Source organism: Poecilia formosa, unplaced genomic scaffold, assembly GCF_000485575.1.
Source record: "Poecilia formosa unplaced genomic scaffold, Poecilia_formosa-5.1.2 Scaffold20, whole genome shotgun sequence".
Lineage (NCBI taxonomy): Eukaryota > Metazoa > Chordata > Actinopteri > Cyprinodontiformes > Poeciliidae > Poecilia > Poecilia formosa.
The window spans coordinates 2,303,972-2,330,968 of record NW_006799959.1 but is presented as its reverse complement, the minus strand read 5'-3'; the positions used below and the strand labels follow the sequence as shown (position 1 = coordinate 2,330,968).

The 26,997-nt window shown below is 36.1% G+C and overlaps 2 protein-coding genes across 2 annotated transcripts; one reads left to right on the top strand and one right to left on the bottom strand.

Annotated features, from left to right (window-relative positions):
* Positions 1-322: 322 nt before the first annotated feature.
* On the bottom strand, positions 323-4,915 carry LOC103134917 (protein SET). Its single transcript, XM_007547435.2, has 8 exons — positions 4,620-4,915; positions 3,643-3,700; positions 1,983-2,125; positions 1,792-1,895; positions 1,595-1,708; positions 1,335-1,505; positions 679-810; positions 323-599 (listed from the first exon to the last, which is right to left on the bottom strand). The coding sequence occupies exons 1-8, from the start codon at positions 4,690-4,692 to the stop codon at positions 576-578; spliced, it is 819 nt and encodes a 272-aa protein (XP_007547497.1). The 5' UTR covers positions 4,693-4,915; the 3' UTR covers positions 323-575.
* A 1,113-nt stretch (positions 4,916-6,028) lies between these two features.
* LOC103134918 (serine/threonine-protein kinase N2) lies at positions 6,029-23,117 on the top strand. Its single transcript, XM_016669160.1, has 20 exons — positions 6,029-6,802; positions 6,922-7,153; positions 8,769-8,920; positions 10,023-10,236; positions 11,515-11,643; positions 12,497-12,606; positions 15,299-15,442; positions 15,524-15,599; positions 15,681-15,873; positions 16,741-16,864; positions 17,585-17,655; positions 17,758-17,815; positions 17,901-17,992; positions 18,438-18,614; positions 19,379-19,441; positions 19,524-19,600; positions 19,773-19,915; positions 20,025-20,132; positions 21,484-21,564; positions 22,476-23,117. Exons 2-20 carry the CDS (start codon positions 7,015-7,017, stop codon positions 22,677-22,679), a joined length of 2,355 nt encoding a protein of 784 aa, XP_016524646.1. The 5' UTR covers positions 6,029-6,802; positions 6,922-7,014; the 3' UTR covers positions 22,680-23,117.
* Positions 23,118-26,997: the final 3,880 nt, after the last annotated feature.

Sequence of the window (26,997 nt, the reverse complement as noted above, 5' to 3'; positions counted from 1 at the left end):
GAAAAACAAAAGTCCCATAGAAATGGTGTCAAAATAACCACTCTCCCCAATAACCAATACACTCCTGCCCCTCCCCAGCTTACCCCCACCCCCTAACCCCAAACATTACAAGTCAAAGGAATGAGCTGGTACTCGATAACCACGGGAGAAAAAAAATAAAAATACTTTAAAGGGTACTATGCCCCCTCTTAGAAAAAAAAAATATATTGAAAGGTCTGCTAGCACTAGGTCACTATACCATGGCTTCAGCTGATTAACCACAACCTTGAATAGGAGGAACTCTGTCTCTTCATTCTACTGAGGATACTGTGCTGATTCTATTTTTTTATTATTTTTGAGATGTCATCAGGGATGGTACTCACAATTCAGGGCAAAGTGCCATTGGCCTTGGATGAGTCAAAGGGGAACATATGGCATCAGCAGGTGAGGAGGCTTCAGAATGGAAAGTGAAGCACATACTGATAAAAGTAAATTAAAAAAGCCAAAAAAACAAAACAAAACAAAAAACTTTTGCTCCCAAACATGAGTGGAAAAATTAACAGGGAAGGTCGAGGGTCTTGCAGGTGATATAGTTCTTAGTCGTCTTCTCCCTCATCCTCCTGAAACAATGAAGCATCACACATGATGAATGTTAAGAAATTAAAACTTCGCTAAGTTTCCAAAATGTTAGCACTTTACCTCTCCTTCTTCTCCTTCATCCTCTTCATCATCCTCTCCATCTTCATCCCCCTCCTCATCAATGTCCTCCAGACCCTCCTCGTCCTCTTCATCCTCCTCACCTTCACCCTCTTCATCATCCATGTCTGGAACCTAAAAAACATATTTTTGCTTAGCCAGCAACTCAAATTTAAGATTTTAAGACCATTATGAATGGAATTTAAATGTACAAAAAAGAAAATTGCAAATAAATCATATTAGTTGCAACTGAAGCAATTGACACCATCCAGTCAACTGCCAATAAACTTACATTTACTCATTATGGAAGTAAAAAAAAAAGAACCTAGCAAGCTTGCTTATTAGCAGCTAGTTAGCGGTAGCTACAACTTGAGTCAGAATGCAAAGTTTTGTAAAGTCCACCAAGAAAACTACATAGCATGAGATTAAATAATCGTGACAAAATATAAAACCTGTATTTAACATATTTAAGGCCAATCTGTTTTTCAATTAATATAAGGCCTTAATTTTAAAATAAATGAATTTAATAATGTGTAGCCACCATGTTCTTATTTTGTCAAACTAAAACAAAACTTCTACACCAAAAATACGAACTGAACTGCCATCCAACACTGACTCGTTTATGGTAGTTTCTATCATTAGGTTTGTGGTAAACATACCAGGTAGTACTGCAGGGGGTTTGGCCAGATGTCATCTTTGATCACCTCCCCAAGCTCATCAGCACCGGCATCAGCATGGTCGGTGAACCAAGTGAAGAAACTCTCAGGTTCTTCATGTTGCCTCTTCCTGCCGGCCTTGTTCTGTGTCTGACTGGACCGCTTGGTGAGATCCTGCACACACAGGAGGAATCAAAGATTTTACAAGTCTACTTCACATAAAACTCGAGTTTTGCTGAAAATGCTACACAAAGCACACTTACCTTTCCTGATTTCCATTTGATTTCTGTTGACTTTGAAGATGGGTCTCCACTCTCGTTCAGATGGAACTCTTTGGAAAGTACTTTGTTTTCAAAGTATGGATTTTCATCAAAATACTGAAACAAGAATAGAGTCCAGTATGAGCAAAATACACATGTTAAGCTTCAATAATACACAGACAAAACATTTCATCACTTACAAAATCTATTCTGTAGCCTGACTTGATGTCTTCAAACTCTGTCACCTCCACTCGGCTCAGGTAGTGAAGCGCCTCTTCATCCTCCTCCCCCAGTAGAGCAGATACTGTTGAGATAAACGTCAATTTTTAACCCATGAAGCTGAAATTGTGAACAAATTGGAGTGGGGGATTTTTTTCCGTGGATAACTCACCTTGTGGATGGTTGACAAACGTGGTGACCCAGAAGTTGGGGATTTTGGCGATCAGCTCTGACCTCTTCTGAAAGAATGGCTGACGGAGTTTGTTGTATTTCTGTTCTACTTTCAGGATCTCCTCACTGGCCTGCTCATTCAACCTGGGGAAATAAAGAGAAATGGATATTATAAATCTGGGAAGACGCTCTCCCAAATAACCAGTAATTAAATTAATATTTGTCAACATAAGCAAAAATTGCACCAGTGGAAGCTGAAACACTCCAATAATTTATACCTGCTACAGGTAGTTATTTAATTTAGATTTTATTCAAACAAAACAAGAAATATTTTCTAAAAAGCAGACAAATCATCTTAGAGGAGGAAGGAGAGTAATTTTTTTATATTTATATCAAAAATTATTTTATTTGTAAAATGGCAATTTTACAGGGGTTTAAATTAATTGAAGAAAAAAAAAGCATTTATTAGATAACGAGCCCAAAATTCTGCTTTAAGAAAAAATTTTACTGAAGAAAATTTCATATGCTTACAATTCTACTTTTGTATCCCAATTCTTAAATATTTATCAGTAGTGTTAATATGCGCCATGTCCCCAGAAAATAACTTTCCACAACAAACTTCTCAATTTAAGTCAACTATTTATGGTTAAAAGGACAATTTAAAATGCATAAAATAAAAACAATTTCATCTTGTATGTTTATGGTATAAAATCATACAAAGTACTAGACTAAAAGTTTATCAAGTGCTTGAATATTAATAACAGACTATGTTTGACAGGTGTAGGAAAAGTTTATTTCATATTAATTTTTACACAAAATGCAGTGACTGAAAATAAATTGTACAGGAAAAAAAAAGGCACTACTCGCATTTTTGCCTTTAGATGATCAATTTGAGCATTGGACACACCATTACTGTAAAATTAGGTATGATGCCAATTAGATCCACTAGGCATATAAGGGATAAACCTGTGATAATGTGTATTGATGCTGCTGTTCCTCAAACAAGACTGAAATGGAGTCTAAAAATGTTTTGGAACAACCATTGCTCTTTTTCTTGATTTAACGAGAGCTAAATACTGCAGAGATCCTTTGCTGCAATATGAAAATTAGTTTCACCAATTGAATTTGAGCATATATTAAATTTGTTTTCATGTTGCAATGTTTCAAATGCAGATAAATACTGAAAGATCTCTTCACGGTACTGTCCTAGGTGCCTTTAATTCCCGCTTCATGACAGAAAAAAAAAATACTGAATTAATACTTCTGTAATACATTTATTCATTATTTTTCCATGTATATTTTTGGAATCTTAAATCAGTTCAATGTTGTGTGATTGATTTCTACTCTTAATATTGATATTACACATCTCCAGTTCTTAATAGCTGAGTGTCGCTAAAAAGCTTCAAACCCAAAATAGAAATAACTTAGAATTTTGGTCGCATTAAGTCTATTTCAGTAAATCATAAGCAGAAGACATTAGTAAGGCGGAATATAGTTTTTATTACACAACTTAGCTCAGATTAAGATTTAATAAGTCATCAGTTTCCATGACCCACATGTAGTTCACACTTTGACCACTGGATAGGCACCAAATCACTTCACATTTATAAAAACTACTATTCACAACAAAACTGGTGCAACAATAATAAATAGACCCCTACCTGTCAATTTCATTTTGAACTTCATCAATGTGTTCAATAGCTTCTTGCTGCTCTTTCTCTGTGGGAAAAAAAAAAAAAACACAAAAAAAAAACCCAGTGAATTTCAAAATGGGACTAGATGCCATTCAGTTTATGTAATCAAAGCAACAGCTTATTTTTTAATAGTCAAAGTATAAATAGTAGAAGTAAGGAGTGAGTCAGGGTATTTAACATGTAACAGTATGGAGTCGACGCGGGACTCTGACAGTGTAAGCGGCCAATGGCTGCAGCGCTCCTCGTTCAGGCTTCTTGCCGTTTCCTGCCGGCTGCTGCCTTCAGGGCCGCGTGGTTTAAATGTGGGACAGCAGACTGTTCACACAGCCGCGGTAACGTGAGCGACCGAGCTAGAATGTATGCCAGAATATTCACCCCACTCATACCCAATAAAAAAATAAACACTATTAACACGACTGAGTCCTACAAACAGCAGCCATTATGCAGTAACTGGGAGGTTTTAACTAGCGGTGATTTAAATGCGTTAACAAAACAATGTCGTCTGCTAGCGTTAGGTAAGACTACAACAACAACACGAGCGGGCTAGATGCTAATGCAAACCAATCGTAGAAATAAAACCAAACATTAAAGTGAGCACACTTTCTTATGGTTTCAAGCATATTCCGCGATTAATACCGAGAAGTTGATTGTTTCAAATGGGTCGCTCGTTATCCGTCGATATAGCTGCTATATACCCCGGCTAACATGGCCTCTGTGCCAGCAGCAAACAACGGAGGAGTACGGGCATGCTAAAGCACGCTAGCCCCTGAAAATACGCAGCTGCCGTTTCTATAAGCAGCAAAGGCGCTCCGGTGGCGTTAAGCAGAAGCAAAGCAACATTTTCATCAATTCCAGACTGATTAAACAGCATCTTGTGTTCATGCAAACAATATTTGAGAAGAAAGTGAAAATGGCGCTGAACAGGAGGCCGCCATTCCCCTTACCGGAGGTCTCGTCCGCTCCGTCATGGTTCGAGTTCAGCTCCTTTTTACTCACTTTCGTCGCCGTGGCAGACATTTTCTTTCTTTTCGCAAGTCGAGAGTGACTTAAAGACGCTTGAGGAGAAAAAACCGATGGCGGATCTGTATCTCCTAGAGCAGGAGAACGTTAATTCGCTGTGGAGTTCAGCGTGGAGAAGCCAACAACGTGCTGCTGCTTTCCACACAATGTAGCTGCCGAAGAGCGAGGAAGTCACAGGCAGCCTTTCATTACGAACGCGGCGCGCCGAATGGAGCGGAGGAGCAGCTCCGCCTCTCAAAGTAGGTCTCACTACTCCGCTCCAATTCGCTCATTTACCCCCATCTCCACTCTTAAAACAACACAGAACACAATCAGAACCTTCAATTATTACTTTTTACAACTTCGACGAGATGAATAATTTAACCTTGTTGAAACTGAAATTCACCTAGGCCGGGCCAAATCTACTGTTAGACCGACTTGCACTTGCGCATTTGTAAAAAAAAAAAAGAAAAAAATGTCAGTTGAAGTGGGGGCCTTGTTCTTGGTGGTCAGTGCTAATTAGCACATCAAACTCGAAAATTACGTTTAATTAGGACGTTTTCTGTTCATGTTCCGTCCAGTAAGCTGTTGACATTTGTCAGAATATACTAAAATAAGACCGTTTCTAATAATAGCCTAACTGTTGGGGGGCTAATGAAGAAGCCCTTCTGAGATTTTGCGCTTTTCTTACATACCTAAATACAAAGTAAACATGCAAAATATATTGTTGAGACTTCTTTAACATCAAACCATTTATTTGGTAAGTACATTAACCCATCCGTATTTATTTAAACATTAGTTATAGTTATCTATAACTAATTTAAACATTATCTATAACTAATACTCACTACCACCACTTCAGCCTGTTTTTCAGTCAGGTAAAAAGTAGCAATAGAAGTAAGAGTAAAATTTTGTAAAAATGCCACTCAAGTAACTGATCAGATCGTCTGATTTAATATTTAGAAATGATAGATAAATAGACAAAAATCTAAATTGATTATTAAATTCTGGTATTTTATAAAACAAAATTATACAAACAAAAAATAACAAATCCAGGCAAAAGAAACATTTCCAAATCACGTTTGTTAAATATAAAACTTATAAAAGTAATTCTTATGTTAGAACAGGTTTCTGTCCAAGAAATTATTCTGTACTTACTCTATCTCTCTATACTCCATCCATCCATCCATCCATTCATCCATCTCCATTCATTCATCCATCCGACTATTTGTTTATCCATCCATTCTTTTTATTTTAGGTATGCATATTTTTCATAACACTTGCAGCACATCAGTTTCCCAATTGACGTCCCAGAAAATGATCTGAGATTTTTATTGTTTCATTTATTAATCTGTGATTTCTGCCTTGGTATGTCTTCTGTCAATTGTGTCTCCTCATGTTAATAAATCATGAGGAGGAGAACCACAACAACCAGAAGGCTGCTTGTTGTTGTGTGTCCTTGTCTAAAAGTCACTGTGGGAATTCAGCAAATCCAGCTGAAAACCGTTCAGCGGCTTCTGCACTTCCCACCGCCTGAACGCTGTGAGCAATCAACATTAAGATCTCTCACTCCGTGTTAGTGTAAGAGCAGATTAAAGCAATATCCCAAACACTGCAGGCTGATCTCTGCTCCGTCCCAAACTGAGCAGCAGCAGCAGCAGCAGTTTTGCCTTTTGGTTGGTGGCAGGAAGGGAACATGTGGTCACGCAGCGGCCAATGCTGAGCCCAGAGCAAGCAATCGGCGGTGTCAGAACGGAGCCAGCAGCGCCTTTCTGTGCAGAAAGAAATCCCTCTTAAAAAGACAAGAGCAAAAGAGAGGAAGAGAAAGAGAGAGAGGGAGGGTGGGAGGATTTGGTTACGGAGCAGAAGAAGATGAGGATGCAGAGGGAAGTTGATGTTGCAGAGGAAGCTGCAGGGAGGTGAAAACAAACATCACAACAGTCCCAGGATGTAGGCGCTGATTGATCCGAGGGTGTCTGTGAACGCACCGTTACGTCCGAGGACTTGTTGTGTTTCAAGGATAGTGAAGGTGGAAGGCTGCAACCTGAGATGCACCCCCGTCTACTCCCACTCATAGGATGACAAATTAGTGTTTACAAAGGCGAAGGAGCGAGAAATCAAACCCGAGGTGAGCAAACTGCACAGTCATCCTGTTTTTCACCTGGCTGGAACTTGTTGTTCTCACTTTCTGCGTGTCCGTTCTCTTGTCCACATGTTTGTTTGTTTGTTTTTTCCGTTTTGCTGAAGGATCGCTGCTCTGTTTTCGAAACGCGCTGAGCTGTCAGTGTGGAAGAAGCGAGGCTTGACACCTCTTGATGTGCCGTCGCTATCCTGGATCAGATGTTGTCCACAGCTCAGCAGATGCTGCAGGACAGCCGCTCCAAGATCGAGTTGATCCGACTGCAAATTATCAAAGTCACCCAGGCTGGTGGCGGCAGCGGAGAAGGTGGAGGAAACCAAAACATCCCTGCTGATGGAGGTCAGTACAGTCAGAGGGAGTAAACTTAAAACTCCTAAAAGTGGGAACAGAAGATCGATTCATGTTTCTGCTTTATTTTATAAACTTTAAAGGAGGCAGAACACTGCAAAAACACAAAATCTTACCAAGTATTTTTGGTCTAATTATAGTGCAAATATCTGCAGCAGATTATTAGTGTGATTATAGATAAAAACAACCAATGGAGGAGTAAATTTCAACCAGAAAATTCAGAAATTTTTAGATTACCATCAGAAATTTTCTAGAAAAAACTTGGAAATTTCTGGGCTTCAGAAGTCTAAAATTTGCATAACAAGGGACTTAAATTTTGAGGTAAAAAAAAATTCTAAAAAAAGACATGGTGTTTAAAAGTTGAAAATTAGCTCAAAAAAAGAAATCAGAAAGTTAGAGGTTAATCTTGAAAATGTGCTAGAAAAAACACGGAAATTTCTGAATTTGAAAAGTTGAAAATTTACTTGATAAAAATCTGAAATTTTGAGATTATTCTAAGAAATTTCCCAGAAAAATAAACAAAGGAATTTCTGAGCTCCAAAAACCAAACATCAGAAATTTTGAGATTGATTTCAGAAATCTAGAAAAAAACATGGAATTGTCCACGTTTGAGAAGATTAAAATTTGCATGAATAAAGTCAGAAATTTTGAGATTAAATTCAGAAATTTTCTAGAAAGAATTCAGAAAATTTACAACTTTTTTTCCCCAAAAATTTCTCAGATTGATCTCAAATTTTCAGATTTTTTTTCCCTCAGCATCATACAAAAAACCAACAACACTCAGAGATTAACATCTTCTATGTAAATTCATCTAATCTCAGGTCTTTGTTCAGGTTGTTTAGATTTGAAACTATATGGCAGTAAAATAAACAAAACAAAAAAACATGTTAGTTTAAAAAAGGCTTTGAAAAAAACATTTTATTGTTTCTCTAAATTAAGTTAATGCTTTTTTTGTTTTAACATAAGACATAAAAATGTACTTTTGGTGAAATTAAAATACTTTAATAGTGGAGGAAAATAATTGTGATATAATTTATCAAGGAAAACAAGCATCACTTCCTTCTTCTTGTTTTATTTTGTATATTCTGTTACATAAAAAATGTGAAATCTATTAAATAAATCATGTAGATCAAAAACAGTTTGTTACGACATATTGCAGCAGCAATAAAAAAACACTCTGTGTCCAAAAACAACATTAAATTTAAGACGTATAATCAAATAAATTCAGAGTTTGGATCAGATTGACAGACAGCTGGAATCTGCTTCACTGAACCTACAAATGTTCATGAAATATTCAACAAATGTGACTTAAGTACTTAGAGTAATGCATCACTGTAATATTATTCTCCTGAGGCTTCCTTACATTCATCATATAAATGGGATAAAATATGATTTAATGCATCTCTTCAAGGATTATAATCCCAAAAAAGTAAACAGGAAGCCAGAAATCTGATGTTTCCATTTGCCTTTTTTGAAAGACGTAGCTTCGGATTGTGTTAGAACAATTTCATAAATGACGCTTCAGTGTTTTCTTTGCTAATGGAAATATTAGAGGAAACTATCAACCGAGCTGGTAGCTTCACCTTTATCCTCCATTTTCTCTCAGAAACGTCTCCTGTAGCTGTCAGTCCCGCGGACGCTCGCTTGGCAGAGCTGCAGCACTACATGCAGAGAGAAACCGATGCGCTGGCGCTGCACAAAGACGTGGTGAAGCAGCTGCAGGGCATTTCAGAGCTGGACCAGAATCCTCTGGCTGAGGTAAGATGCCGCCCACTTACAGTTTTATAATGTTTTCTGAGTTTTTGTCAAATGTTTTTAATGAAATCTTCATTTACTAACCGAACCCCTAAACCTAATCAATGGTTTGAGTCTTCCCTAAAGAACAGGTATTTCTTTGTGTCAATAGGTAACTTCTCATTGGATTAAACATAAGTCACATACGGGGTTCCCCAAGGTTCACTCCTGGGATCTCTGATATTCATTATCTTTATGCTCCCATTAGCTCAGATTATAACAAGTAATAAGATATCATAGCTATGCAGATGATATACAGCTCTACATTACAATGTCATCAGTTGACTCTGAACCCATCTGAGCACCTGAGTTTAGAACAGATAAATGTGTGGATGTGCCACAACTTTCACCAGCTGGACAGAAACAAAACTGAAGTTATTATCTTTGAACCTAAAGAGGAACAATCTAGAGTCAACACACATCTTCATTTATTACGGCTGGAAACTTGAGATCAGCTTCAAAAATCTTTGCTTGAACATTCCGAGCCACATAAAAGCAGTTAAAAAGTCAGCCTTCTATCACCTGAAGAACATTTCTAGGATTAAAAGAGTAATCTCCCATCTAAATCAAGAGAAACTAATCCACGTGTTTATATTGAGTCGCATTGATTACTGTAACAGTAGCTGCATTTCCTTTACAAATGTGCGTAAAACTTTGTCAATATTCCACTAATGTCGAAAGAAAATCATAATTTTGCAATTGTGACGTTTCCCTTAAATAAGAAATGCAATTAAAATCACAGGTGAAAAAGTTTGTCACGCAATAAGTCATTACAAAACACGCCACTTCATGATCCTCTATCTACTTTCTGTTGTTGTCTTCTTCATGGTTTCTGCCAGTAGCAACATCCTGTTGTAGATCACGTGACTTATGTGATGCATTAAATTGTTTCCATTGCAGTTTTGTGAAATAAACCATTTCTGATACTGCCAAAAAACAACACCTCACACTTTTTTTTTATCACCAAACGAGTTATATATAATTACATAAATTATCAATAAGTAATGAGGTAAATAATTACATGAATGTTTGATATGAAAGAATCTGAAGCTTTTCCACCTTCCAGGCTCGAGTTCGGGTGCAGGAATCCTCCCAGAAGCTTGAACTTCTCCGATTATCCCTGGAGAAATGCCTGCAGGAACAGAACCACGATTCTCCACGGCTTCCTGCGGAGGCGATCGATCCTCCGGAGGGAACGGCGTCGCCTGAAGACCGCAGATCGTTGCGTCCGCTCCCAACCTCGCCGTCCATCTTTCCCGTCCGACCTGCGTCTCTAACTGGTAACCGCTGACTGAGAAAATAGACCAGATAAGAAAAAAATAAATAAATCAAACCAGTTAGAGGCAAAATAAACTAATTGACTTGTCAATTAACATCTTATTACAAGTGATTACTGAATTTTCTTAATGTTAGGCTTTGGCAATGAATGTTATATAAAATACAGCTCCGTTCAGGAGGTATGTACATTTGTGTATGTACATTCCGTGAATTTCTGTTGAAATATTATTTTAATTTTTCTGATAAAAGGAAAATTATAATCAAAAACACAAGATTTGCTGCTCCATTTAAACCAAAATAAGTCAGTTTTAATGTCTAATTTCACATTTCTGATTTATTTGCTTTACAAGTCTTTGCACAGCATAGGATAAAAATAATGGAAAATAATATTATTATTTCCATTATAATATTATTACTTCCATAATATTATAATAAGTGGACATTATAATAGTAATAAAATAAATTATTTCTATTATTATGCAAATAATAATTTCAATATTATTATTATTATTATTATTATTATTATTATTATTATTATTATTATTATTATAACAATAACAATAACAACAGTTATTATTATTGTAAAAGCATATTTCTGCTTTTATTATAAATATTTTTACTTTGTATGCTAATATTATAAGATAACAATAAAAATGGTTATTATTTTTAGTATTAATTTATGTATATAGTAAGATTTAATCAAATTACAACCAAGCTGCCTGTTCTGGTAAATCATCTTTGTTTTTTTTATGTTTTCTTGGGGTCGTTTTGTGTTTAATATTCGGTGTATTTTAGGGTCATTCAGGCTGTGTGAGTGTGAACATGACTTACCGCCCGCTGACTGCTGGCGGCAGATAATCAGGACGTGTAATCCGTTCGTTTTGGACAGTTCACTTGTAAGCCGGTCTCTGTCTGAGCTTGAGGCTAAAAAAAAAAATCTTTTGATGATGTAATGAGGAGCAGATCTGTCAAAGGAGAATAATGAGAAAGAGTTTGAGGAGAGTGGAAACACTTGAGGTTATTCTGAGTTTCACGGCAGTTAATTCAGAGGTGAAACGAAGCAAATGGAGCAGCTCAGCGTGACTCTCTCTCCAGAGGGGACTGATTAGAGGCTCGACTCTGGGAGATTTATTCAAATTAAAGGTCTTATTTTGAAGTGCAGATTCTTTTCTGGTCACACTGAGACTCCTTACAGGATAATGGAAACACGTGGGCGGGGCTTAAACAGTTTGTTTGAAGAAACTGAGGTTATTCCTCTTCTTCCTCTTCTTCTCCTTTAGGGAATCTTGAACTGAGACTGCTGGGATGTGAGGATTTACTGAAACCCCAGTCAGACTCGGAGCAGGAAAATCCTTTGGTTCCCTCTGAAAACGGTTCGGCTGCTTCTCATAAGACTGACGGATCGCTGAGTGAGTAAAACATTTTAAATCTTAAACTGTACATTTTCAGTTTCAGCTTCACTTGCTGCTATGTTTGCATCTGTTAATGGGAAAATATGAACAGTTAATTCAGAAGTTATACTACTAATAAAAGCACAGGAACAGGAGAATGACTTGTTGCTTCCTTCTGTATAAAACATTAAGAGTTAGTCAAATCACAAACCCCGAAATCCAGCTTGCAAATAAATTTTAACATTTCAAATTTGTATTCCAAATAAAAATTTTGGAGAAGTAAGAAAGACAATTAAGGCAAATTAAAAAAAGACAAAAAAGAAACCTGTCTTTTTTCTCAGAATACTGACTTTAATCTTCCAAAAGTGAGATTAAAATTTGAATTCTGAAAAAAAAAAAATATAATTCTGAGCAAAAAGCTGAAATTTTGAGAAATTCTATTATTAAATTCAAAATTCTGAGATTAAAGTCAGAATTCCTGGTGGCCCTAATCCTTTTGTAGTAAAGAGATAGGTCAGACTGAAAAATAAATCATTCAAATCGAAATGATTGAGCTCATTTTAATTTATCACACAATTATTGATTTATTGCTTATTGTGACAAGCCTTTACCCAGCATTGATTTTAAAGCAGGAACTGTGTCTGTGAAGGTTTATCTGTCAGAATCAGGGTCTGTGGTGCATTTCATTTCTCAGAAATGTTCCGACTTTCTCTGAAAAACACAAACAAATTAAATGGTAAACAAACATGATGTCATCATGGGCTCTGAAAATCAGACAGGCTTCTGTTTGCGTCTGCGTTCAGAGAGAAACTGCTTTAATTAAAACTGAAAAAAGCTGCTGTTTACCGTTTGTCTGCTGCCTGTCTCACAGCCGAGGTCAGAGCGGTGCTGCGGCTGGACGGCCGGGTCGTCGGCCGGACGCGCTGGGCTGCAGCCGGCGGCCTCAGCTGGGATCAGGTGTTCTGCATCCAGCTGGAGCGGGTGAGTCCGGTTCTGAAGTGACTAAATAGAAGATTCACACACATGTAAAAATATAACAAAAAAAAGAAAGGCTAAGAGACATTAAGCTGCATTATATGTAACTTTTATTAAAAAATATATGTTTTTTACATATTTGTTAAAACTGTCACCATGTTGTGCAGGTTATGAGACAGATAATCTGTGAAAAATTAATCACCTCCACCTCCTCTCTGAGCTACTTTTACTCAGAAGTAAAATGCAACGCTCCCGACCAAAACAACCAATCAGGGACAGGAGGAAACATGGGCAACAATAATTTCTTCATGATAAGCAATTCAGCATAGAAGTAACAAATACGCCCAGTGACGCACACTAGGCGTCAACTTATTACTGTCCAGGGCGAGTGAATGCAGAAAGTTGGTTAAAAAGAGTTAAAATTAAGAGTTACTCACACTTTTATTACACATGTTTGTAATAAACTGATGGGTTTCACCTGAGTTTCTGAATTAACATAAGAGTGTCTCATCTGCATAACGTTTGACATTTATATCAGTTTTACCTAAAGATTTTAGACAAAGTATGAATAAAAAAGACTGGTCCAAGTACCAAACCCTGTGGTACTCCATAACTAACACATATTTACCACTATTACTAGCAAACTGGAATGATCTAAACAAGCTGTTACCTTGAATGCTCAGACCTCTATAAGGGAAAATTGTAACTGATTGCATCAAATAACCAAATATGGATCCAAGTCGATTATTTGAGTCCATAAAAATATCAAATTTCATCCAAGTTGTTTCAGTGCTATAATGACCTCTGATCTGACTCAAACTCTTCAGATTATTATGGTATTAATGTTATTTCGAAAGATTTTTGGGAGAGTAGATAATGACTAAATTATCCGTCCACTAAGTGCACACTGATCAGATTCCAATCTGATCAGTCTGATCAGTCAGTGAGACATTTCTTAAAGGAAAAACTGAGAAAGTGGTGGCTTAATGAGGCTATTATTGTTAGCTCAGCTTTTACAGGCCATTATATCTGACCGCAGCCATAATGGCTTTAAGATGCGTACAGGTACAGCTTAACATACATAGAGTTAAAGATGTTGGTAAGTAGAAAGCGTGTTTGTTTCAGGCGTCCACACTCTTCTGCAGCAGCTTAAAGTCTGTATCAAGGGCTTAAATTTTTAGATTATACAGTGACTCGTGTTGCAAACTAAATATAAATCAGTCTGCCTCTCTTTGAGTTATCACTGTTTTTCCTCTCTGTCAGGTAAAAATAGTCTGGGATGTGCTTTGAAGAATGGTGCATTGCTGGTTTCTAGTCGCCACCTTTCAGATGACAAGTATCAGAAATGCTGTCAGATATGTGTCTATTTTGTGACAAAACATTAAAAAATACACTGAAAAAGGTCTACTGAGTGTTTTTCATCCCGTTTGGAGCGCTCAGTGTTTGTGAGTCATTTCTCATGGTCGCTCCACCGCACGCCACCCACACCCAGACCGGCATTTCTCTGTCTTTAATTCAATCATTCTGTTTCAGACTGAAGCAAAGAATAACAACAACAGCAGAATACCTTTTAGGTCCCTGAAGGCAACACAATCAACAACAACATGTTTCAACATATTCTTATTGTATATATTGTAAAGATTCAGTTGTGCTTTAAAGGTGACCTGTTATGCTTCATTGAACAGTTTGGGATTAGTCTATGGGCTATTACATTGTTTGCACAAAATTATTCCCAGATAATGAGATAAAGTTGAAGTTTTGAGAAATAAAAAAAAAATTAGATTAGTCTCAGAATCTCAGTTTTTTTCTCAAGTTTTCAATTTTTTCACAGGAATTTATAAGTTTTTCTAGAAAATTTCTGAGGTTAACATCTAAATTTGAAAGAGTTTTTTCCTTCAAATTTATGACTCACTTGACTCAGAATTTCCTTGTTTTTCTAGAAAAGTTCTAAGTTTTTTGGGAGAAATTTACTCAGTGTTTTTTTTCTATCTGAAATTTTGCCTTTTAGCCATTGTATAAAATAAATACATTAGTATAAAAAAAATTAACACAGACGTTACAGACATTATGATAAATGAAAAATATTCAATGACATTCATATGTGTATTTAACATTTTTGTTTCTACTCTTAAAAATGGTGGATAAATTCAGTTTGATTTTCTTAACCAAAACTGTAAATAAAATTTTACATTTGTGAATATTAATAATTGGATTAATTTCCAGTCTTCTGCCTTCACTCATATTCTCTCTGTAAAGACTAAAAATAATATGCTCAGACCTTAGTGAAAATAAATGATAAAGTTAATAGATTATTCCAAGTTTTTTGTGAGATGTAACAATTCCAGAATAAATGACTGATTGTGAGTTTTCTTTGTAAAATTGTTTTATCTCTGAAAGCATTTGGATTTCTGCAGAATTTCCTGTATAAGCTGTGAAACAGCAGGGGGCGCTGCTGTACCAAACACTGTTTGCACTGCTACAAGTTGTAGTTTTATTTGAGACCAGCAGGTGTCAGCCTTACACCTCCAGTTTTAAACTAATTATCTCTACCGAACCCAGTCGTTCTGCTTGTTATACCATTACAATTTAAGTTTAAGAAGACACTTTTTGTAGTTTTTTGTAGATATACATGTCCTCCTGTTCAACCCTTAAGTAATTCAGGTAATGTGTGTTGCATCTGTTGACAATCTGTTGACAGTCTCGAGAGCTGGAGGTTTGCGTGTTCTGGCGGCACCTGAGGACGATGTGTGCGGTCAAGATCCTGCGTCTGGAGGAGTTAATGGGGAACCCAGACTACAACCAGGGCTTCAATCTGGAGCCGCAAGGCCTCCTCCACATCCAGGTAACCAAGAGAGGAAGAACTTGATGGTACATCATTACTTTTTGAAGCATTGACGAGGAGAATAAATGTAAACACATATAGTTTCAGTTCATCGACACCGTGGTGGAGCGGCAGCCTAAACTGAGACGTCAGCGATGCATTTTCACAAAAGAGAGAGGTAGAACAAACAGCTCTGCACCAGTCCTTCTGTTTAAACCATCTTTTTTTTAATTGTGGGTTGTTGTTTTTTATTCCTCAGGAAAGAATTTCCTCCGAGCTGCTCAGATGAACATGAACTTTGCCACCTGGGGCCATCTGATGATGAGCATCCTTCCTCACTACAGCTCCTTCGCCACCTTCAGCTCGCATCTCTCCACAACGTCGGACCTGATCGGACACAGTCCTCCGAATCCGACGGAAAGGAAGCCTGATCCGACGTCTTCACTGCCAAGGTCAGAAACTACAGCGCCCAGAAGTCTTTAATTCATGTATTCAAAATTGAGGTTATAAAATGTCTTAAATTCTCAAAATATGTGAATTGATCTTAAATAAGCTCATAACAAGTCTTAGAATTGTTACGCAAATGTTTTAGATGTGTGCAGACATCTTGTTATGTTCCTTGACTGGAGGAGGTTCAGGCTACAGCTAGCTAGCTGCAAATATGCACTTGCAACTTTTTTGCGCTTATCGTGGGAAAGTGTAAATTTATTGCTAGTTAGTTGGGTGATATTACAGAGTATTATACATGCTAAGAAAAAAATAAAATTACAAAGATAAAGCAATGAAATTAGAGAATAAAGTAATAATATTATGACTTTATTATGGCAATATTAGGACTTTACTCTTGTATGTATTATAAGAGAATGCTCTGAAACCATTATAACCATTTAAGACCATTATAAATTCCATTCATATTGGTTTTAAAATGGTCTTAAAAATTTACAGGTCAAATTTACAGGAACCCTTTTTAAATTTTGTCTGCTTTTCACTGAGTGATATCATGTTCTGCAGTTTGCTGATCTCAATTAATCACATTTTTTTACATACAGAAATTCCGGTCAGAACATTTGTATTTGTTTCTGGTACGACTGTAAATCTGACGGATAGAACAGCACTCTGCACTAATCTGATGATTGAATAACCTACTTAATAAAGTAATTATAAATAAATATCTTTGTTGTTGAGCTCATTTGTCTATTTCATCAATAATTTAGCAGCACAAAGGGGATTTTGACCTGAAAATGTTACTTATTTTGTCAATATATAGTTTTCAATTAAATAATTACAAGTAACAGATCTAAAGTTGTTTCTTTATTCAGCGAAACTCCGCTACTTAGACTGAGCATCTCTGAGGATCAGCCGCCTCCCATCGACATCAAGCAGCAAGAAAACATCATCACTAAAGAAGAGAAGACATCAGTGCCTGCACTGCAAGAAAAACTGGTAAATAAACGTTCTGGAATAAAAACCAATAAATTCCTAACTAAATCATGTGGTTCTGTAACTTTCAAATTTAGTTTTTATTCATACAAAAGAAATTTACTTTGAAACTTTTCAGTCCTGTTATTTAACTCCAAGTTTGTTTTAAAGATCTGAGTATCTAAGACTTGTTTCAAGTGGCTTTTTGGACTTTCCACAATAAAAATGTGAGTAAAAAAGTATATAGCCAACATTTTTATATGAGATTTTTATTTTATATCTTGCTTAACCTTGCATTAACAGTATGACACAAGTTTCAGTATTTTTATTTTTATCTCTTCGTTACATTTGAAATTTATTTTATTATTATTGAATCATTTTCCACAAACATCAACATCTCATAGAAGAAACTGTATCAGTCCTCTTTTTGTAAATAGTTCAGATTTTGTCTTAGTTTTAAAACATAGAAACAGAAATAAATTGGTAATTTTTTAAAAATATCCCAGCATTTTCTATAACAGATATTTATTAAACTTCTATTTTGTCTTTTCACTAAAGTTTATGTAGCACTTGTGGCTCTAGATGAGTTTTATGTCCATCCATCCATCCATCCATGGATTCATGAATGAATGGATGAATGGTCGACACATGAACAAATTGCTCTGATCAAAATTTAACAATCAGATTGATAAGACTGTATGTTTAAAACAAACAAAAATGTGTTTTTATTTTGTTTTTTTGCAGATTTCCATACACCCACCATCCAGTCCAAACACTGCAGAAGAATGTGAGGATCAGCCCGTGTCTCCTCTGAAGTAAACACAATCACATGCACAGATGTTCATGCAGATGTTGTCTTATAAAGTGAACCAGAATGAGACATGGCCGTTTCTGTCTGCATGGCTGTTTCTCTGAAGGATGAAGGTTGAAGATTTTAAATATACTTCAGTTCTGGGAAGAGGACACTTTGGAAAGGTAACAGATAACATCTTCTTCCTCTGAAATCAACAACAAAAACAACTCCATCCCTGATGTTTTTAATGTGTTGTTTTATAAATAGGTGCTACTGGCCGAATTCAAGAAGACAGGACGACTGTACGCCATTAAAGCCTTGAAGAAACGAGACATTGTGACTCGTGATGAAGTGGACAGGTGAGTGAAGCTTCAGAAGACCTGACTGTATTAAAACAAAGGTAAAATAGGTTCAGCTGACTCCCTTCAGTAATGAGAAACAGTTAGTCTGTTTTATTATGGAAAATCATGATTCCTTGGTTCTTTGGAGACGTTCTGGTAACGTCCCATTGAGACGAACCCAGAATCAATGAGAAGAAATGTCTGTTTCCTGTCCAGAAGCAAAATGGATGGAGAGATGGATGGATGGATGGATCTCCAGTTAGTCATGGTCCTCTCTATCCTACCTGGTAGATGTTTAAAACACATTGGTCACTTCCTGAACCTCAGACTGAACTCCTCTGAGGTTTTTCTGCTGTTCCTCTGACATAAAGGACCTAAAATGGCCTCCTAAAGTCACCACTTCGCTCCATAAATCTCACTCAGATGTTTGTGTTTGCCTGAATGCTGGTTTGGTTTTCTTCAGCCTTATGAGCGAGAAACGGATCTTTGAGATGATCAACGCCTCCAGACACCCCTTCCTGGTCTACCTTCACGGCTGCTTCCAGACCGCTGACCACGTCTGTTTTGTCATGGAGTATCTACCCGGCGGCGACCTGATGATCCACATCCACACTGACGTCTTCTCAGAAGCTCAGACCAGGTTTATACAAACTCCTCGTCTTCAGTGTGTTTAGGGATGCAAGTTATTGATTAATTACTTAATCTACAGTTGATTGATCTCATCATCAACTAACAATTAGTTGATAGGCCGCCATTTTTTTAAAAAACCTGAGTTTCTCTTGTTTCAGGAGGGTTGACCGTCTTCCCATAATGTAAAGGGCTCAATTTTTTATAATGTGCTGAATTTAAAAAAAAGACATAAAATTAAAACAATTAATTAATCAATTGTATTAAATACTGACTGAATAAACAGAAAATTGTTTTCTCACATTAAATAAAAAAAATAAAACAGGATTCTCTTAAAGTTTCTGGATGGAAAAATAAAAGATAAAACTTAAGGAGCTTGTTGAGTGTTTAGATTTCAAAATTGAACTGCATGAATTGCATTTTTCATCCCGGACTCTGGACCGTTTTTTTTTTTCCATTTTGGTATCATCTCACCATATTTGTTTCTGTATCAACTGGCTCCACTTAAAGATAACCAGTGGCGCCCTCTGCTGGATGGCAGCCAAACTACAACGCTAAAAGAAGATTTAAGTTGACATTATTAATAAATTGGAACTAATTTTAATCTAATTAACCACTAATCAAAAATTAATCATAAGTCAATTAATTGTCTAAGTCCTCAGCCAAAATCTTGAAATTTATATTTTTTCAACTATTTTCTTGTTTTCATGTTTGCTTGTTTTTGCTTTTTACACTACTATTATTGTTTGTGATTTAACAAACTGCTGTTCTGTTCAGGTTCTACTCAGCTTGTGTCCTGCTGGGTTTAGAGTTCCTGCATCTGAATAAAATCATCTACCGGTAGGTCCAACTGGCCGAAGCGACGTCACAGCATCCAAAACCCAGTATTGTTTTTATTGTACGCCCTCTTTGGTTTGTGCAGAGATCTGAAGCTGGATAACATACTCATGGATGCTGAGGGATTTGTTAAAATCACAGACTTTGGACTTTGTAAAGAAGGTAAAATTATTACACATCAATTTATTTATCATTGCTTGGTGTATTTCTAGATTTTTGGAGGTTTTTAAAAGATCATTGTTCACTTTTCTCCTTAACTCCTTACATGTTTGGTAAGTTAATAAGTACTCTGTTATTTTTGGACTGGTAAAAGATCAAAATGATATTTCTGCAGGGATGGGCCATGGAGATCAGACCTCGACCTTCTGTGGGACTCCAGAGTTTCTCGCCCCAGAGGTTCTGACCGATGACACCTACACCCGCGCTGTGGACTGGTGGGGGATGGGCGTCCTCATTTACGAGATGCTGGTTGGAGAGGTTGGTGGAATATCTGCTCAGTTTTTACAAACATTTTAAAGACAAACTTTAACAACTCGATCGTTCGTAACATAAAGGCTGACTCAGCATTGCTCTGCCTTCCTGCTAGTCTCCGTTTCCTGGTGAAGATGAAGAAGAAGTCTTTGACAGCATCGTTAATGACGATGTGCAGTATCCAGCGTCTCTTCCCGCTGATGCCGTCTCCATCATGCAGAAGGTTAACGGGACAAATTAACTTGGTCAGAAATATTAATACAAAAAAAATCTGATGGTCATTAAGAACAGAAATGCTTTCCACTTGTGAAAGTAAATTTCTTGGGCTTTTCAGAAACCCTGCAGGACAGGACAGAAAATAAGACAAAAGTCTTCTGACACCTAACTCCAGTAAAAATTAAGTTCATTAAAGGGGACCTACTATGCAAAATTCACATTTTAAAACAGACACCCAGCCATTGTTAGGCAATAAGTTCATGTTTTTTGTTGTCTGGAAAATGAGCCGTTTTAAAAACCTGCAGAATGTAACGTCACAAATTAGAAGGCACTGCCCGTTGCCTAGCAACCCTAGAAGCCCAGTCCGTTACCTAGCAACCCCGGCAGAGTTCCGGTATGTTTGGTCAGCTGGTTTTACCGCTGTATACTAGAAAAGATAAGTTTTGTTGTTGACCTACCATCCAGAAACCACTTGTTGCCATTATCTAGAAACTATTTTGTGCAAAAATTGATGTAGAATCATGTTTTGTGTCCTAAAACTATGATCACCGGAGAATAGTAGGTCACCTTTAACACTAAAAAAAGAAACCTTCAATGCTATTGAAGATTAGCATTTGGGGATGAGAGTTATGAAGACTTTCTTTTTGTCTTTATTCATGCTTGACCGGTAAACAAGGCTCCGGTCACTAGGTGGCAGCAGCAGGCTTCCTGTTAAACCTGTTAGATGTAGCCTGCACAGGTTTCTAGCACGTTTGTGGCAGTGAAGAAAAAAAAGACAAAGTATTATAAATTATGAAAATATAGTCATAATATGACAAGAATAAAGTCATAAAAGCAGAATAAAGATGCAATACTTCCAGAGAAAAGGTTGTTTTAAAGAGAATAAACTTGTATGTAGTTGTCAGCTCTGCAAATCCATGTGGCCTTTCTCTAAAACAGACATAGTTGTTTGTACAGTTGCTTCTGATAATAATTGCTACTGATAATAATTTGTTTCTCATGTGTTAAAAGATTGTTATTTATAAAACTGATACCAAACATAACTCAACGTCCCACATGTTAACGCTGTTTCTCAGAAGATCTGTGATCTCAGTGGGATTTTCCTGGTCACATAAAGGTTAAAAACAACATCAATAATAGGAAATTGTGACTTATTCTCGTATTACGTCTTTGTTCTGGTAAAAACAATTTATTTAATGTATTCTTGAACTGAAGTTGTGGAGAGGGGGCTGCAGTTGGCTCTAAAAACCTAACAAATTCTACCTGTCTTCCACAAGGAGGCGCTCTTTGTTGCTGTAATTGGAATAAAAGACAGTAAAAACCTACTGGGGTCTCAACTGAATCTTTTCTGTTTTTAGCTGCTGAAGAAGAACCCGTTGAAACGACTTGGAGCCGGAGAGAGAGATGCAAACGAGGTCAAAGGAGAGAAATTCTTTGAGGTAAATCGCATCAGTTTCATTTTCTCCAACAGAAGTTCAGCCATGACACTTTCAAGCTATTAAATATTCGCATTATGAAAGAAACACATCGATTTAAAGCCAACCAATGCTGCTGAGGCACTTTAACCTACGACCTTTGGGATGAAAGCTTGTTATAATCCTCCCACTTTTTCAAAATGATCGACCTACGACAAACATATGTTTATTTATAAATATATTGAGAATTCTTTATATGCGTTTGAAAGTGATATGTTTTTATCTTCCTGCTTGGTCCAGCTCTCCCACTCATTTTTATACCTTTTCTCACGTGTAAGAGAAACGAAGGCTAAAAATTGGAGTTAACTAGCTAAGTGTAGCAAAACCAGCTAGTTTTAGCTAACTAAGTGTAGCAAAACTACCTAGTTTTGCTACACTTAGCTAGCTAAAACTAGTTTTAGCTAACTAAGTGTAGCAAAACTACCTAGTTTTGCTACACTTAGCTAGCTAAAACTAGCTAATTTTGCTACACTTAGCTAGCTAAAGTGTAGCTAGCTACACTTTGCTACCTAGTTTTTCTGAGATTAAAACTAGGTAGCAAAACTACCTAGTTTTGCTACACTTAGCGCCGTTGTTTGTGCACTTTCAGCAAAATGCCCCTTTTTCTTATTTGTTATAATGGCAGTTGGCAAACAACGAAAGGTAGAGTTGGGTAGTAACTAGTTACATTTACTTGATTTTTAAAAAAATTTACCTTAAAGAGTATTTTTACTGAGCTGAGCTTAAATGATTGATCATTTCATCAGTTACTCGGTACTTGAGTAGACTTTTTACCAAATACTTTTTTACTCTTACTTGAGTAATTTTTTGGGTTCTCTGCCTGCCTCTGTTTCTGGGGAAGTCTGACCCAGTTTGACTTTGTGCAACTCTGCTAGACCATCGACTGGGAAGCCCTGATGGCCAGGAAGTTAACGCCGCCGTTCGTACCGTCGATCAAAGAGCCCACAGACGTCAGCAACTTTGACAGCGACTTCACTCGGCTCCAGCCGGTCCTGTCTCCGCCCTCCAAGCCCTTCAGCCTCTCGGCGGAGCAACAGGAGGCTTTTGCAGACTTTGACTTCTGTGCTTTGCATGGTTGAGCGAAGGACCAGAGACGCCACGGGGAAATTATTAGCGCCAATTTGTCGGCGTTACTGCCGGTAGCAGGTAGCAAACCAGTACCAAATATGCATGTTGCCAAGTATAATCATCCAGTGTTGACTTCTGTAGTAGAGTTTGCAAGAACACTGATGTTATTTGTTCTAGCGCTGCATTAGCTGGTGAATACGGAGGGCTATTAGGGCTTGTAGAAAAAATTAATTCAGAATTATGAGGAAAAAAGTCAGAATTCTGAGATTAAATTCAGAATTCTGTGATTAAAAGTTTAAATTATGACAATAAAAGTCAGATTTATATGATTCAATTAATTTATATGATTCAATTCTGAGATTTAGAATTTTGACCTGAGATTAAAATCAGAAATTTGAGATTAAAAGTATAAATTCTGATATTAAAAGTAAAAATTCTGAGATTAAAGTCAGAATTTTGAGATTAATATCAGAACTTTGAGATTAAAAGTCAGGATTCTGAGAAAAAAAAGTCAGATTTGTGGGAATAAAGTTAGAATTCTGAGTTTAAGGTGAATATTTTGAGATTAAAGTCAAAATTATGATATTAAAGTCAAATTTTTTTTATTTAAAATCATAATTCTGAGATTTAAGTGAACATTCTGGAAAAAAAGTAAGTCTTTTTCTTCCAGTGGCCCTAATGTTCTTCCGTAGGTCAATATTTCAGTGAAATGGTGTACAGCTAATCCTCAGCTAATCCTCACTATCAGCCCTTTACAAAGCCTCACTTTAGACTTTGGTAACCTCGGTTTGCTCTTGATTGTTACACCATTTAGACCTCAAGATAAATTAGGCATAGCGCAGCTGAAAGTGGTATTGATCTGTTTTGACAAGCAGGACTTTCATCTTTCAAATCAACTTAAATCTCACCGGCTCTCATTTAAAGAAAGTCTCCTGCCCCAGTGTTGACAGCATCTTTGAATGAATCAGTCATTTACAGACAGGACAAAGCTATCGATGCGAAAACGCTCGGTGGGCGCGCAGTCAACAGCTAGCTGTCGATTAGGTGATCGATTATTTATTTTTAGTCGAGAAGAGTACGTGCTGGTGGACATTATTATCACCTGTGTGGAGGTTTAAACTGTGATCCAACTTTATAATCATAAAGTAAGCTAACATGTTGGTCACTTTATGCCATTAGCTTAGCATTGTTTTTGTAAAACATATCCGCTCTAATCGAATACATTGGATCCCTGAAGAAAATATGACATTATATAAGAGTTTGTAACATTTTTTTAGTTTATTTTTCTAGATTAGTCTAACGAGAACAAAAATACGTCCTAAATAACTGTGGAGATGCAACACGTTTTTACTAAAGATGCGTTGAAAATGTTCACTCACTCACTCTTCTTGCTACATAAAGAAGAAAGTTACAGATAAGATGCATAATTATGCTGGAATATCCCCAAATAATGTTCCACCAGTGGAATGTACTGAATTATAATCCTAAATCTGAGCTGGTGGAACACATTATTCAGCTGTTTTGACTTAAAATTGGCCTACTTTAGCATCTTTATGATGCTAATAAAAAATTAAAAAACTATCAGACCTGCTGGTACTTTTAGCGATATCGTGTTGTGGAAATTCAATGCTACTTTAAAACTCCTAAAACCTTCATTTGTTATAATGCCTACATTTAAAATCAATACTGTTTCTTTGTTATTAAGTCATTGTGGAAAGTCCAATGAGTGCTAGCTTGACTATGAGAAGTTGTTAGCTTAGCTTTGATTCGCTGAGGCTGTAAAACACCGAATCTCCATATTTACACTTAAATAATCCCAACCAAAACATAAAATAAATTCAAATTTGTAAAATATATATACTTATATTCTAACTTAGTTGTAAATTATTGCTAATTTTAGTGCTCCAAGGGGTAAATAATCAGTTGTTCTTTTTTTTTGCTCAAATCAATTGTGCAATTTGTTTAAAACTATTGAATATTTGACATAACTTTAGGCTTATAGCTACACTTTGTGACTCACACAGTTGTCTTATCATCAGAGTGTTACAAAGTTTCAACAAAATTACAATATATTCATTCATTTATCTAATGTAAATAAATGAGTTACGTTTATTTATACCAAACCAGCCAGTTACAGCCTTTTAAGACAGATTTAGCTTGCTTTGTGGCCTTTGCTTATTATCTTGAGTTATTTACAGTTTCCTTTATGGGGACCTTCTGCTGCCGTTTCTATGCATCACTGTGAAAGGCTTTGCTCACTGCCTTGAGAAACAAACAAGCTAACCCAATGTGTGATTTCAGATCAAATATATTTCACATATTAACTGTAGCAAAGACAAGTCGTAACATATCAGTCCCTTCCAGACCGTCTGGTTTATGTTTTTGCTACAACGCCATGGTTAGCTTGTGCACTAGAGATCCTGTAATAGCGTTATAAAAGAAGCCATAGATAATGTATTATAGCCATAACTCTAGCTAAATGTCTGCATATTTATTTTTGCAAGTAAAATGCTGTCCTACTGAGTTTGGCCTGGTAAGAAAAAAAGAAACAATAAAGGGCGTAAAAGGGGAAGAATGCTGATATTTTTCTTTAAATGCAACATATTTCCAAAATAATAAATTTAAACTTTACATTTAGCTCTTTTGTTTTTATGTCAGTTTATGAGACATTGATGAAATCATTTGTATTCATTCAAAATACAAAAGGTTTAAAGCACCAAAGCACTTTAACCTGCAACTGTCTTTTACATTTTGATTTGCTGCATTCACAATATCTATGGAAGCCTATTCTTGCCATAAAAGGTCTTGGTAGAGACGAACTTTAGAGATGGCTTTACACCAACAACAAAAAAAACCCGTAATTTTCATGATAATTCACATGAATTGTGACTTTTATTGTTGTGGTTATGAATTTAAAACTCGAAATTGTGACATTGAAACTCAAAATTATTACTTACTGCTAACTAGTAATTAGAAGTAGGATTATTACTGCTCATGATTATAACTTTAAAGCTTGAAATTATGATTTTGTTGTCATGATTATGACAAAGGTGAAATTATGACAATGAAACTGACAATTGACATATTGTTTGGATTGTAACATTAAAACTCAAAATTATGACAGTAAAATTTTAAATCATTTCCCATTTGGATTATGATGTTAAAACTCAAAATTACTTACTTTCATGATTATGACTTTAAAACTATAAATTATGATTTTTATTATTGTGATTATAACTTTAAAGCTTATAATTAAAATTTTCTGTTGGGCTTTTATATTTTCTTATAGGCAGAAATGGGCTTCCATAGAATGCAGCATAATTTTAACTAAAATTTGAAATTCTTCCACTTGATTAACAGCTCACATTGACAACATTTAAACCCAGATTATTGCCAAAATATACGTTCATTGACAAGAAACTGACAAAAAAAAGTCAAAAGTTTCCCATAAGGAATAACAAAAACTGACAAATACTTTATCAAAAGTCTTGAACAGGTAACTCCATCTATCAAATATCCAGCAGTCTGTTTTGATTTTGGCATTTTATGCATATAGTCTTGAATTGTAGTCCTGCTGGACTGTAATTCATCTAACAATAATTGATAAATTCTTAACAGCCGACACAAATAAAATTATTTTCCTTCTCCTTTCCATTTCAAACATGTGGAATCTACAACAGTCGTGGCTTCTCCTCCCTTTCCCGACACAAAAAACAGAAATTTAACTTTAAGAAATGAACAGTTTTCTGTTTAAGGAGCAACAGAAAGCCGACTGGAATGAGGAAGAACAAAGCTGTTAAATCTAGAACTCAAAATTATCATGAAGACCGAAGGATTGCTTATCGTAAAATTACAACTATTTTCGTACAACTTTATTCTCGTAATATGACTTAATACGACTTTATTCTCATATTATTGACTTTCTCATGCGAGTTTATTCTCTTAATCTTATTTTTATTTGTTTTTTAGTATGGCCCTAATATTTTCAACTTGTTCTCATGCTACTAAATTAAATTTGCCTAAAACCGTGTCAGTTTATATTAACTGTGAAAATTATCCCTGAAAATGAAAAAATTGGATTAAAGTTTTCAGAATATTATCCTTTTCATTCATCAGCGATTCTGTTTAAGGAATCATCTGCTTTGAACAAAAACCTCCAAATTTTCTATTCCTCTGAAAGTCGATGTTTTGGCTGTTTGGTTCAGCTGACGCAGGAATCTGTAGCGAAACATTTAGGAAACTGTTGTAGCACTTTAAGTTGCTGCTGCTGAGTATTACATGTTATATATGTTTGTCAGAAATGTATTTAAATGTCAGTGAAGCATCCTG